General features: G+C 34.9%; 1 protein-coding gene across 2 annotated transcripts in view; it reads right to left on the bottom strand.

Annotated features, from left to right (window-relative positions):
- Positions 1-15,665, bottom strand: part of NFU1 (NFU1 iron-sulfur cluster scaffold) — a 55,148-nt gene that overhangs the window by 8,897 nt on the left and 30,586 nt on the right. For both annotated transcript variants that reach the window (XM_044660905.1, XM_044660904.1), the window contains 3 exons: positions 15,003-15,069; positions 10,367-10,481; positions 7,842-7,902 (listed from right to left, as the gene is read on the bottom strand). In XM_044660905.1, coding sequence (XP_044516840.1) covers positions 7,842-7,902; positions 10,367-10,481; positions 15,003-15,069 — 243 coding nt within the window. The remainder of the gene's footprint in view (positions 1-7,841; positions 7,903-10,366; positions 10,482-15,002; positions 15,070-15,665) is intronic.

The following is a 15,665-nucleotide window of genomic DNA, read 5'->3' on the forward strand; positions in this document are numbered from 1 at the left end:
TTTTTCTCACGTGTCTTTATTCAGACTTTTACTTTTGTTCTTATATTTTTCTAACTTCAAGTGATTATTAATAAATCTCATAAAATATAATACTTGGAGTTATTGGACATTAATTTAAATCTTACAATGTGAAAAAAATGTTCTAGACCCCTCTTGATTAGAAAAATGCAAATTAAACTCTGAGGTACCACCTTACACCTAGCAGATTGGTCAATATGACAATAAAGGAAAATAATAAATCTTGGATGGAATGTTGCAAAATTGAGACACTAATACATTGCTGGTAGAGTTGTGAATTTATTCAACCATTCTGGAAGACAATTTGAAATTATGCCCAAAGGGCTATAAAGAATGCATATCTTTTGATCTAGCAATACCACTACTATGTCTCAATCCCAAAGAGATTTTTAAAAAAGGGAAAGGACTCATTTATACAAAAATATTTATAGCTGCACTTTTTGTAGTGGCAAAGAACTGGAAACTAAAGAGATGACCCTCAATTGGAGAATGGCTAAACAAAATATCATATATGATGATGATGGAAAACTATTGTGTAATAAGGAATGATTAGCAGGATGATTTCATAAAGACCTGGAAAGACCTACTATGTGAACTGATACAGAGTAAAATAAGCAGAACCAAGAGAACATTATAAACAGTAACTGAAATGTTGTGGAATGATCAAATGTGATAGTCTTTGCTACTAAACAGCAGAACATTGATCCAGGACAATTCTAAGGGACTTATGAAAAAGAATGCTATCCACCTCTACAGAAAGAACTGTTGGAGTATAAATGCAGAAGAAAACATGATTTATCACTTGTTTATATGGGTATGTGATTGGGGTTTTAGTATTATGATATTATTCACTTACAAAAATGAATAATATGGAAATAAGTTCTGTGTGATAAAATATGCACAACTCAGACTGAATTGCTTGTAAACTCTAGGAGGAAGGAGAGAGAGAGAGAAGCAGGGAGGGAGACAACATGAATCATGTAACTCTGAAAAACATATGTGGAAATTTGTTACTAAAATAGAGAAAATTTAAAAAAAATTAACCAAATTTGCTCAGCTTAAAAATGGTTCTAAAATATTTTGGACCTCATCATCTCATCAATCCAATCCAAGCTCCATAACCTTGAAATTCAACTCCCAGGACCATCACACTTCCTATTATATTACCTACTCTCATTCTCCCTGATCTTCATCCTCATTGTGACTTCAAGTCCTGTAATTCCTACCCCCTTATTCTCCCAGGTTTTCTTCTCCAATCTGGTTTCACTTACTTGTTTCATGTGGAACAGATATTAGATTTATTTTAAATGCTCTACAAGGCAAAAATAGGAACAGGGGTAGAAATTACAGAAGTGGATTTCAGTTTTAAATTTTCTATCTCCACTTGCATTTAAAACAGTGCTCTAGACCAGTGATGGGCAAACTATAGCCCATGGGCCAGATGTGTGTGTATGGGGGGGGAGGGGGAGCCTGAAATGCTCTATCGGGCTGCATGACATTATTCCTAATCTGATGAATACAAGAGTAGGATACAATACAATGAAACTTCGAAAGAGTTGCCTTAGAAACAGACTAACAGATGAGCATTTCCTTTGGCCCCCTCTTCAAAAACTTTGCCCATCACTGGTTTAGAGAACAGATAGAGAAAAGGAAGTAACAGAGCTCTTGGCCAAAGCCTGTGGTCTCGACGGCCAGGCATCAAGGACCTCATTTCTTATAGTGACAGAACAGGGCTTCCTACCCCACTCACCTCACCCATCCTTGTTCCTTAATATAATAAACCATCTTGTTAATGAATAGTAGTCAGATAAAGATTTCTTTAGAGGACACAAGTAAATAGAGAGAAGAAGAGGGAACTGGGGGAGACTGTCTATCAAGCTTTGGTTACGCAAAACCCAAGGCTGCCTGTCATTCAATCTGGGTTCAGAAAGGGTTTCTTGGGGTCCAGGCATTACATTAAGTCCTGGAAAACTGTCAATACTCAAACCCAAAGAAAATCCTTACCTGAATACTGGCTCCTGTCCATCTCTGTCCACTATACCATTCACAGAGATAACCTCTTGACACCCTCAGAGTAAAGGTGAAGAGTTCTCCAGTTAAGGCTTCATACACACAAGCCTATCTAACCAAATAACATCTTTGGGAACTCCCTAAATCATCTGTACAAAATGAACTCCCCAATTTATAGGAAACAATACCATACCCTCCACCTTTGTAAAAGAGTACCAATTAAAGGTTTATATGAAAGCCTTAGAGGGAGAATCTGTATCTAATTAAGCTAATGATTTAAACAATTTTTACTTGGAGTTTCCACTGCTAGCCAAAAATTCACTGAGAATAATACACAAATTTTCACTCCATACAGTTTCAAGCCACCCCCACCTGTTCTTCTAGGGAGCAATTAATTCAAACTCAGCAAGCCCCAAACCAAGTTCATTATCTTTCCTCAAAAACCTAATTTTTTGTGCCCTTTGATCCAGTATTACCACTACTAGGTCTATATCCCAAAGAGATTTTTTTAAAAATGGAAAAGGACCTGTTTGTTCAAAAATATTTATAGGTGTTCTCTTTGTGGTGGCAAAGAATTGGAATCCAAAAGGATGTCCCTCAATTGGGAAATGGAGTGATGGAATAATTTACAGGATAATTTCAGAAAGTGATGGAAAGACTTACATGGACTGATACAGAGTGAAATGAGCAGAATCTGGAAAATATTTGTACACAATAACTGAAACATTGTGGAATGATAAAATGTGATAGACTTTGCTCCTAACAGCAATACAATGATCCAGAACAGTTCTGAGGGACTTATGAAGAAGAATGCTATCTACCTCTAAAGAAAGAACTGTTGGATTAAGAATGTGGATGGAAGCGTATGATTTTATCATTTGTATATTTGGGTATATAATTTAGGGTTGTGGTTTTATAAGACTATTCACTTATAAAAATGAATAATATGAAAGCAGATTTTACATGATAACACATGTATAATCCAGATTGAATTGCTTACCAGCCCAGGACAGAGAAGGGAAGAAGGGAGGGTGACAATTTGAAATATATAACTTAGAAAAACTCATGTGGAAATTTGTTGTTAAAATAAAAAAAAATTTTAGAAATAAAAGAAAATAATTAAAGTCAGGCTTGTTATAGCTAGCCACAATTCAGGAAAGAACAAACATCTAACTTCTACTGACCAAAGAATATTTGTGGGTGAATAATCACTTTTAATTCTACTTGAATCCTCAACAAATATATAACCAAATTTGTCCAAGATATAGAAATGCATAATAAAATAACAGAGTTTGAAATGAGTTTGGAATGATTCTATTTTGTCATGGCTAGATCACTGCTGTCTAATCTCAAAATGTGGGCTACTCTTATAAATAGCCATGGGACAAAATAAATTTGCATGCTACGTGACAGAGGTCCAAAAAATGTTATGAGAATTTCTGTGGGAGAAATGTTGAGAGATCAGGGAAAGCTTCATGGGGGAATATAACATTTGAGCATGGCTTTGAAAGATGGAAGAATTCGCTATTTAGAGATAGGCTATATAGAGTTTTGTCTCCTTGGAAAAGAGACTAAGAATGAAAGGGAATACACAAAGATGGGTTTACAAAGCAGTAAATAGTCTAATCTGGATGAAGTGAGGATTATGTGAGGGGGGATGTGGCAGGAAATAAAAGTTGGAAAGAGAGGTGACCTGTAAATTGTGGAAGGCTTTGAATTGCAAGGCTTTAAAGAATTTAATGGGGGGCGGGGTGCAGTGAAGAACCTGGCTAAGAGTTTGAAATAATAGAATGACATGATCCAAGTTGGGCATCAAGAGGAGACAGAATTGGCATGTTACTGTGGAAAAAGCAATGAACTCAGAATTAAAGTTGAATTGTGACTGCCATTTACTATTGTTGCCTTAGGCAAAGCACTTAACTCTGAGGTACAGTTTACTTGAGTTTATACTGAGGTGAGAACAATAGCAACTGACTTCATTCAACACAATGTATCACCTATTATTTGCGCAGCTCTTCACAAAAGTTCTATTCCTAATATGGGACTCTAGGTTTACCTTGCACCCCCAAATTATAGAAATGCTTCAGGTCAAACTATAAGCAGGAAAATTCCTTTGCTTCCTTGCATTCTTAAGGCTAAAGAAAGGGTGGGCCTGATTCAAAGACTTAATGATAAGAAAGACCCTTGAGAGAATTATTTCCCCCCACCCCCATTCTCCCCTAGGTTTCAAGATGGACATTGACATACAAATTCTGGTTATGTCCAGATACCATCAGGTTGTAATCTAGGCCCCTAAATAATGCCCAACCAACCCCTATGTCTTCAGGACAAAAGACACCACTCTGATCCTGGTCAGATGACCAACCCCCCACTTTTGCCTGAATCCATACCCTTCTTGATTCACATAGCACCTGTTGTAAATAAAGTATAAAATCCCCAGAATTCATCCATTTGGGAGGCAGCATCACATTTATGCTGACCTCTCAAATTCAACATGAATTCCAAATTAATAAATTTCTCTTTTTATTTCTAAGCTAAATTATGGAGTCTTGCAAAGAGTACCCATCCCAAACTCCAGGGGCTCACCATTTGCCCCCACAACATATGAACATCTCATTATGGTGTCAACATTTTAAAACAAATTCGAGCAAAATACAAATAGTAATTTTGTACAAAGGAATGGGTAGTGGATAGAGCTCCTGGTCTGAAGTCAGGAGTTCAAATCTGGCCTCAAATATTTGCCAGATGTATGACACAGGGTGAATCACTTCAGTACTTTTGCTAAGAAAGTCCCAAATATCGTCATGAAAAGTCAATAGGATTCAACAAACACAAAGATCCTACTAACAGACCATTACTCAAAGACAAGTCTAGCCAAGTATTATCAGTAAGGTGAACACAAGGTGATGAATTTTTGTTCTAAGGAAAGATAAAACTAAGGAAAATACAAATTAGCACTAATTCTGGGCATCTCTACTTTCCACTTCAGCAGTGAGAGTCACAATCAGGCAAGGAGGCAATGGATAATAAGAAACACAACAGTTTTTAGACAGTCTGTACACATTAATTTAACTGTCAGTACTCTAAATGAGATCTTTGTCCAGTGAACAATGAGTTGATAAAGAAGAATGATTCACAGGTTCTCTAATAAGAGACAAAGAAGGAATTAGTTTTATCATGAGTTCAAAAGCAACAAGAAATATTGTTTTGTGGGATATTTGGTCATTTTGTATTGTAGTAGTTTCCTGAGTTTCCTCATGAGGAATATAGCAAAAAATAAAAACAAAAAATCACCGTAACAAATAACTGCACTTTATACATCAACACTTGATAAAAAGCTATAGAGGGGCAGCTGGGTAGCTCAGTGGATTGAGAGTTAGGCCTAGAGACGAGAGGTCCTAGGTTCAAATCCAGCCTCAGACACTTCCCAGCTGTGTGACCCTGGGCAAGTCACTTGACCCCCATTGTCCACCCTTACCACTCTTCCACCAAGGAGCCAATACACAGAAGTTAAGGGTTAAAAAAAAAAACCATAGAAATATTATACCAAGAACTAAAAGACTCTTCAAAACAAATAAAGGTGAACCCTGATACATTCCTAATTCCAAGTCTATTGTTCTTTACAATAAAAAATTTTCTCAATTAGACAAACTCAATCAAAGAATCTACAAATAGTTTCAGGTTCACTTCCCTTAAAAAAAAAAAAAAAAAAAAAAAAAAAGAAACCAAAAAGTAAATCTCTCAAACATGCAATTACACTGCTCAAAATTTCTCTTCTTTTCAGTGTTTTTATATATGTTATATCTGTATTAAAAAGATTTATACAAATCTTAGGGTTTTAATGAATGCTTTAAGACTATTAATAATTACTAATAATACTGGAAGCAAAATGGAGCTGTTCACAATTCCCAATGGCTAGGAAGGAAAACTTATTCCTAGAATGCTCTCTCACCCCAACTCTATCTTTTAAAATCCTGTCCAATTTTCAAGGCTAAATTCAAACACCACTTTTTCCTTAAAAGTTTCACCAACAACTCCTATTTAGAAATGATCTTCTCTTTCTCCAGTCACCCACACTGAAAAAGAGTGTTATATTTGACTATGTACTTTCTGTCACCTCCTACATTCAATCAGTTACCAAGACAGGTTGATTCTGTCTTTGTAACATTACTCATTTCCAACACTCCTATTTCTACTGTCATTACCCTAGTTCAGACCCAAAAGGCCTTCTCTGCAACTCTACTCTCTCTCATCTTCTGATCTAGCCTTCCCAAAGTAAGTCATATTCCTCATAAAAAAGACTTGATCAAGTCATTCTTTTGCTCAAAACCCTTCAATCTTGTACTGACTGCCAAAAAGATCCAAAGTCCTTGGCAAATATTGAAAATGCCATAGTAGAGCATGACTCTACCTATTTTGGAATAATAGGAGTGCTGGACTCAGAACTCTGGCAGACCTGGATTTTAGTGGGGGAATTACTTAATATTTCTGAATCTTAGTTTCCTTATTTCTAAAATAGGGCTAATACCTATAGTATCTACCTTACAGGGTATCATCTTTACCATTCCAGCATTATCTCCTGCCTTTTACTACCAGCCATTCCCTATCTATGCCCTTGTTAATAATGCCTGCCTACATACTTTTGCTCATATTGTTTCCCATGCCCAGAAAGAAGTCCTACCGTTCTTTTTGTTACACCTCTTTTTGGGCTTATTCTCCCCAATTTTTACACTCACAGAATAAGGTCCTTGAGAGGGACAACTGCTTCCTGAGGTTCTAAAAATTATCCTTGTGGGAAAGTAACTACATGCCTAAAGCTGTGGTTGCTGAACCCCCTTTGGTATGCTTCCTAATAACAGTCTTCTGGAAGATCCAATTAACTCTCAACAAAAATATTTATTTAAATAACACAAAAGAACAATAATTAGGAAACATTTTTCTCACATACCTAGGACACACTTCCACCAATATACACAATATATGCATGAGTAGAGGATAGCCTGGGCATTTCATAAGGGCAAAGATCAATTATTTGCTTATTTCCTCCCAGTGTACAAGGTAGTACTTTATCCAAGACAGCCATTAAATAGTTCCTGATTAAATAAATGAATCTTCTACAGAATATGTAAGTCAATGTCTATATGTGTTTAAAGTTATCAAGCAAATACAAAATTCAGGCTTACTTCAGATATCCATAGATAAAATAATTCCCTCAAAAGACTCATATTACATCCACACTATGAATTCAAAGAAAGTCATTAAAGAGTTCCTCTAACCAAAATAACCCTCAAAATCTTGCACCTCCACCCTCTTTTTCTGGGTCTGTACCTGAAGCCTTATAAGTTGAATCTTTCAAAGTTTATACTCCAATAGGATGGCCTTTAAGAACCCAGGGCTCCCTCTGAAACCTAAAGGGTAACCAAAGAAAGACTATAGGAGAGGCACTTTTGGCTATGTTTTTTAAAATTTAGATATCTAACATGTTCCTGACTTCTTGTCTCTTTGCTAAATCTCTGCAAACCTTATAGTTTTTTCAAACTTAACTCATTTCTAAAGGTTCTTCTTTCAAAACAGTATTGGATAAAGGACATACAACCATGCTATTAAACTTCATGACCCTATATGATAGTTTGATACATATATTCCTCAAAATTACATTTTGACTATTTTATTCTGTGAATTAGTTTTCAATAAGCACAGAGAAGTAGAATTTAAGCTCTTTTAGAGTTATAAATTAAACATTTAAATTAATTTGCACATGTGTTCATAAAAATAAATCTTTCAAACTCTTAAAATCATTTCTATGGTGATACCTTATCCTTGTATCCAACAGTTCTTTAATCATTGCTACAACTTCATCATCCTCTTCAGTTGCTAGAAGCAAGCACAAATCAAAGTATTAAAAACAGTAATATAATGGATTTTTTTTTTTTTAATTTAGGACTAAGGGGGCAGCTGGCTAGCTCAGTGGGATTGAGAGCCAGGCCTAGAGATGGGAGGTCCTAGGTTCAAATCTGGCTTCAAACACTTCCCAGTTGAGTGACCGTGGGCAAATCACTTAATCCTCATTGCCTACCCCTTACCACTCTTCTGCCCTGGAACCAAAACATAGTATTGATTCTAAGACAGAAGGTAAGGGTTTTAAAATAAAATAAAATAAAATTTAGGAATAAAAAAAGACTTCAATTTTGTAGCAAAGTCACATCTTTAATATTATTTGTTGGTTCCACAACTTTTTAAAAGGAAAATTCCATTTATTTGATGATATTCTAGGGAGGGAATAAGGAAATCAGATTAATTTGACATAGTGTGTTGAATGACCAATATGATACAGTGGTACTGTTTATGTCTTAGAATATGCTTAAATTTTAAAATCTTAGCCAGAAACACTGTAAAATTTCATGAGCCAGAAGAAGTGGAGAGCATCATAAAAAAACCAAAATGTCTTTTACTCCTTGGAGGATAATTTTAAATGAAAATTCATACCTGTTAACCCTTTAAAGTTGGGCAAATTATGTTAAAAAATTTCCTAGAATAAATGTTTACAAAATTATTAAAGTCTCTATAAAGTTGTTAAAGCTCCTACTATCAGCTCTGTTTCCATTAGTAACACTTCTGTTCATTTGTTCTGCTTTGGTGCTACCATGTTATATAAGACAATGTGCCGATCCACATCAGTATGTGTTTTAGGTTTTACGTTTTTAGAAGTCAAGGACCATCTGCTTTATTAACTATATGTAGAGGTTGTTGTTAGTATTTTTTTAGGGGGGGGGTTGCGGAGGGTGGGAAGATTGGATGGATCAGATCTATGATGTCAAAGGTATAGGGTACTCCCTGTGAGGAAACTCATTTGATCAATTCATATCTCTGTCTACTTGAAAAAGAGTTGTCCAGAACCCTGAGAAGTTAAGTGACTTGACCAGAGACAGAGACAGTAAGTGTCTGAGGCAGAACTTGAAGTCCGGTCTTCCTGACTCCAAGACTGAAAATTATGGAGAATGAGAGGAAACAGAAAAAGGCTCACTCTCAGCCTACCTTCAGCTTGTCAAAACCCCAGTTCTGCGCCAGGTGATGCTTAAGCACTACCTCCTTCCAAAAGGCTTTAATGATTCCCTCAGTATTTTGTGCTTTTTAGCAATAACATCTTTACTAATATGAATTTAACATTCAATTCAACAAACATTTGTTAGGTGTCTGTGGTGTATACAACACATATTTTCAACTCAATTTTGGGAACCAAAAGAAATGACCTTTAGTTATATCCACTAAATTTGAAACACGTTTCTTATGCTTTTTGGCTTTCATTTCTGGATTTATCTGATACCTTAAATATCTCATGACAAAGCAGTTGCCTTATTTTGCCACTAGATGACACTCATGCACAGTTTTAGGAAAATTTTTAAGTTTAAACTATCAGCCAATTTGTTGTTCAATCAAGCCTGACTCTTCATTGTCTCCATTTGAGGTTTTTTTCGCAAAGATAATGGAGTGGTCGCAATTTCCTTTTCCAGTTCATTTTACAGATGAACAAACTGAGGCAAACAAGATTATGTGACTTGCACAGGGTCACAAAGCTAGTAAGTATCTGAGGCTAGATTTAAGTTTAGGTCTTCCTTAATCCAGAACCAGTGCTCTATCTCCTGTACCACCTAAAGGCCCTTACCAACTTGTATATTTGAGAAAATATGGTATATCAACATCCCAGAACACAGAGAAACTGAAAACTAGAAGGGGTGAATCTTAAACTAGTAGGTTTGTTCAGGAAATAAAATTTTTCCCTAAAACAGTGAAAGATAAACCTTTAAAAATACATATCCCAATTGATAAGATGATAAGATGTATCTGGGATACATAAAAAAGAAAGGCTTCTATGGTGAATGAATTTCAAAAACTCTTTGTTTTCATATTCAGAATCATTTGTTTAAGTCTCTCAAATATATACTAATGAACAGAATTAAATCCCTTCTGAAAATTTCTTAGAATGCTCAGAATTTTTTTCAATTATACATTAATTTATACAGGTATGCTCTACTTGACAAAAATAAAACTTAGTCTGATGGTCATTATTCATAGCACAAAGATTTTTCACTTTAAGATTCTTTTAAATAGTGAACTCTCTTCTTCTTTTTAAGACATATATATTTTCCAGATTGCTGGAGGGCATTAGAGTCACATGAAGTCATTTACAGAGACAAATATATTACTTAAGTCTCCAAAAATTTCTCATTCATTTATTTCTCTGAAAGAGAAAGTTCTTTCTCAGAAAGAATATACTTTAAAAGATATTGTGTGGAAGTACTAAAATGACAAGAACTATTGTCCCAATATTTCCATTTACCTGTTTCTGTAGAAGGTGTTTCTTCAGTAAGCAGGGGTAAACCAGATGCAAAGAAATCCATTATTGTTGCATAAATATCTGGTTTCAGTAAGTTCCAATCTAAATCTTCACTCTCCTATAAATTTATGAAGAAAAATGTTACAATATTTCTGCTCAATTACACTCATATGTAACTATTTTTAAAGAACCTTTACAACATCATTTTTATAAAATACACAATCAGATTTTATTTTAACAGCTTTCAGTTCTGGGCTTCTGAAGAGTTTTCTACTCATCTATAGTGACTTAGGGAAGCAAGAGCCTCAAGCCAACACTATCTAATCCAAACCAATGTGAATTCAACTGGAAAGGTGAAACCGAAGACCAGAAAGTTACTCAGTTACCCAAGAATCCTCTAGGATAGGACAGTAATGACTGAGCCCTAAATATTCCAGATCATGTATCAGAGGTGTAAGGTGGTATCTCAGAGTTGTCCTGATTTGTATTTCTCTACTCAGGAGGGATTTAGAACATTTTTTCATGTGATTACTGATAGCTTTGATTTCTTCTTCTGTAAACTGCTTATTCATATGCCTTGACCATTTGTCAATTAGAAAATGGCTTGGTTTCTTATGAATGACTTAGTTCTTCATTCTCCATATATTTTAGATATGAGACTGCTATCCAGGAAACTATAAAAATTTCTCCCCAATTTTCTGCTTTCATGATAATCTTGGATATATATTTGTTTTATTTGTATAAACCCTTTTTAACTTAATGTAATCAAAATTATATAATTTATTTCTCACAATGCTTTCCATCTCTTGTTTACTCAAAATTTCCTCTCTTATCCATAAATCTAATGGGAAATATGTTTTCTGTTCTTCTAATTTGTTTGTGATATCTCCTTTTTATTACTAGGTCATGTCTCCATTTTGATCTTTTCTTAGGGAATGGTGTAAGATAATGGTCAATAACTAGTTTCTGCCAAACTACTTTCCAAATTTTCCCAGAAATTTTTGTGAAATAGTGACTTCTTACTCCCAAAACTTAGATCTATACTTTTGTCAAATTCAACATTATTAAAATATTTTACTACTATTTGCTATATGTCTATTCTGTTTCACTGATCTACCTTTCTATTTCTTAACTAGTACCAGATGGTTTTGATAATTACTGCTTTATAATATAGATTAAAATCTAGTACTGTTAGACTTCTTTCCCTTCCATTTTTTCATTAATTCATTTAATATTATTGATCTTTTGATCTTCCAAATAAATTTTGTTGTTTTTTTTCTAAGTCACTAGAATAATTTTTTGGTAATTTAATTAGGAGGCATTGCTTATGCAGATTAGTTTAGGCGGGATTGTCATTTTAATTATATAGGCTCTGCCCACCCATGAACAATTAATATTTCTACAATTATTTAAATCTGACTTTATTTGTAATTACATTCATGTAGTTCCTGGGTTTGTTTTGGCAGGTATACCCCCAGATACTTTATTCTGTCTGTGATTCTTTTAAATGGGGTATCTCTATCTTTTCTTGCAGAACTTTGTTAGTGATATATTAAAATGCTGATGATTTATTTGGTTTTATTTTATATCTTGCTACTTTGCTAAAAATATTGATAGTTTCAACTAATTTCTTAGTTGAATCTCTAGGATTTTCCACATATATTATCTGCCAAAAAAAAAAAAAAAAACAAACCAAAAAACATTTTATTACTCATTGCCCATTCTGATTCCTTTAATTTTTTTCTTCTCTTACTGCTACTGCATTTCTAATACTATATTGTTATAAGGAAATAAGGAAAGAGTAGGAGCTGCTGGAAAGAGAGAAGCAGGAAGATTCCACAATCCTGGAGAGTGACAGAGCTTCTTCTGGGAATAGTTGAAAGCTGGAGAGGTTGTGTGTGTCTGAACTCCTTGGGTAAACCTCATGAGTTTGACTATTTCTCTCTCTTTCTTGTGGCTGTCTTTCTGATCCAACAACTTATTCCTGTTGCATGACATACTGAAAAAGCATACTGAGAATCTGTATAGATATTAGTGCTTTTACCATCAACTAGAAGACAGGCTTGCTTCAATGCCACTAACTCTGCTCCCTGAGCACTATGATTACTAGGTAATGAGCCATACCACAGGGTCTCAAATTCTGTAACCACTGCAGCACCAGTATACCAAATTCCATTACACAAATATAAAGAACCATCAGTGAATACTACCAAGACTGCATTTCTATAGAAGTGTCTTTCAAATCCATCCTAGGCATATCCACTAGATCTACTACTTCTACACACTCATGTAATGGTTCACCATTCTTTGGTAAATCAGGAAGAAGCATAGCTGGATTTAATACACTACACCTCTTCAACTGGATATTCTCACTATCCAGGAGAATAATTTCATACTTAGAAATTCTTTGATCTGAATAAGCTTGAGTATGAAATTTCCACATCCTTCTAATAGATGTGAACAATATAGTCAATGGACATCCCCAAACTAAGTCTGGTGACTTCTGGACTAACACAGCAGCAGCAGCTACCCTCCTTAGGCAAAGTACAGTAGTAGCTGCTGCTATTGGATCAAACTGACAACTCTAATATCTAACAGGACGATAACTTTGTCCCAAAGCCTGTGTCAGAACACCAGAAGCAATTCCCTTGGTCTCATTTACAAACAATTGGAATGGTTTTGAATAATCTGGGATACCCAAAGCTGGAGCATATACAATGGCTTCTTTAAGCTTAGTTAAGGCTTGCAGATATTTAGGCTTAAGTTTTAGAGGTTCAGGTTCTGTATTCCTGATCAAATCTGTAAGACATTCCGTTATTTCACTATAACCAGGTATCCATTGTCTACCGAATCCAGATGTTCCAAGAACAGCTCTGAGCTGCTTTTTGGTCTTTAGAGCACTTAGTTTCTGTATATCAGCTATTCTTTTTTGTGTAATACTTCTTGAACCCTCTGATAACACAAAACCTAGATATTGTACTCTAGGCAAAACCCGCTATAATTTTGGAGATCTTATGACCACACTTATATAATTCTAACAAAAGAATCTTGCTATCTCTAAGACACACTTTTGCATTTGGGGACGTAAGAAGAATATAATCCAAAAAATGCACCAATTAACTTTCTTTGAATTTTATACTTTTAAGATCTGTATTTAGAATTTGCAAAAATTGGCTTGGAATCTGTGAACCCTTGAGGTAAACGAGTCCAGGTCCACTATGTCTTTTCCCACATAAAAGCAAAGATCTTTTGATAATCCTCATGAATAGGAATTGAGAATAAAGCTGAGCATAAGTCTACCACAGTAAAATATCTTGTCTGACTTGAAATGGAAGAAATTATAGCAGCTGGACTTGGTACAACAGGATGAGTTTCAATCACAAAATCATTGACAGCTCTTAAATCCTGAATAAAATGATATACCGGTCTGCCATTCTCATCCAATTTTGGCATTTTAATTGGAAGAATTGGTGTATTTAATTCTGAGAAGCATGGTATAATAATCTCTTGTTGGATTAGAGATTCTATGATTGGCCTTATAATTGGTATGTGCACTATCAATTATCTCTCTACCTAAAAGTTCCAGTTCCTACAATAAATACACTTCACTAACCAAATTCCCCCTTAGGTGGTGAATAGAAGTGGTTGGTTGGAAGGTAAGCAGGAACATGACTAAAGGGAAAAGGTCTCACTGACAGATGGCTTTCGGTGTCTTGCAGCTCTGTTGGAATAGTAGCAACAGGATACACACACAGGAACACAGGAACAAGTATTTGGATCAGGAGGACAGCCACAAGAGAGGGAGAAATAGTCAAATTCACGAGGTCCACCCAAAAAGTTCAGACACACTCAACCTCTCCAGCTTTCTATTTCCCAAAAGAAGCTCTATCACTCCCCAGAATTATGAAATCTTCCTGCTTGCTGCCTTTCCAGCAGATCCTGCTCCTGCTCTTTCCTGATTTCCTCTTATAACAATATTAAATAATAAATATTAAATAAATACTATATAAAAAATTGGTGATAATGGGCATGAATATTTTGTTATCTATAAAAGTAAACAACTAATTAATTTTTTTGGAAAAGTAAAACAAAATGATAGGGATGTCCTAGTCTAGGGGAGCTAAAATAAGTAAGATATTGGAGATAGTGAGGTAGAAGAAAGGACCCTTTAGTGTGAAAAGATGAAAGTCAAAAGGGATATGGTGATAGCTTACACAATTATGGGGGCACAGAATTTGTAAATACAAATTCTTTTGCCAAATATTAGAAATCAAAATTTGAGGATTTTATTTGGTGTTTGAAAGTGGTGACTTAATTAAAAAAAGAAAAAATAATGCTACACACAAGTGTTTTCAATTTTGGAAATAGCCTATATAGGAGATATCCACAAACAATGTTGAAAGTAGTTGTATTCTTCAAAAATTAATTTCTACTGTAATAAAATAATGCAGTAAATGAACCACAGATTTGATTTATTATGGTCATTTTCATGTCATGGGGTAATTCCCACAGTTGCTTGGAAAAACTATTGAAGATGTTTAATTATAGACTAGGCAGCACTGTTACTAAGACAGAATGGAGAATTAGGTAGGCAGAAAATTCTGAAAACATTTCTAGGCCTATTTATGATTACTCTTACCTTTGTGACTGTGATAAAATCCGGTCCTAAGAAGACACTTTTCACCCCTTCGATCCTGAATAACTGCCTAAAATCAAAGGGGGAAAAAAAAGAATTTTCTAATCAATAAGATTCAAAAAGGTACATTTGGCTAGAGTTAGCTTAGGAGTCAGGGAAACTTGGGTTCAAGTCCCATCTGTGACATACACTGGCTTTTGTGACACCTCTCAGGGCCTCCAGACATCTAAAACTATGCATGGTAGAGTTCCTCATTGGAAACTCTTTAAATAATGAAATGTTAGATCTGATCAAAACCAAAAGACTTAAAAAATCTTGTGAGCTAGGAATTAAATTAGAAGTATGACTTCCCTTCCCATCAAAAGAAATGATGATAGCTTATATTATTTACATAGTTTAAAATGCTTTCATTTCACCAAAGTTATATTGTTTGAATGGGGTAGTCAGAAGTAAAATTCTACCACCTCTCTACAGTGTACCCCTACTCAAAATTTGGATGAGGATACCACTATTTTTCCAACCTTCCAAGTCTGTGGCCTCAGAATCATCCGTGATTCTTTCCTTTCTCCCATTTTCCATAGTCTTTGGTATCCAATCAGTTGCCTGATCTCATCAATTATTTTATCTTCACAGAATTTCCTATATCCATCCCTACCCCAGCACTCA

This window comes from Gracilinanus agilis, chromosome 2, assembly GCF_016433145.1.
Source record: "Gracilinanus agilis isolate LMUSP501 chromosome 2, AgileGrace, whole genome shotgun sequence".
NCBI lineage: Eukaryota > Metazoa > Chordata > Mammalia > Didelphimorphia > Didelphidae > Gracilinanus > Gracilinanus agilis.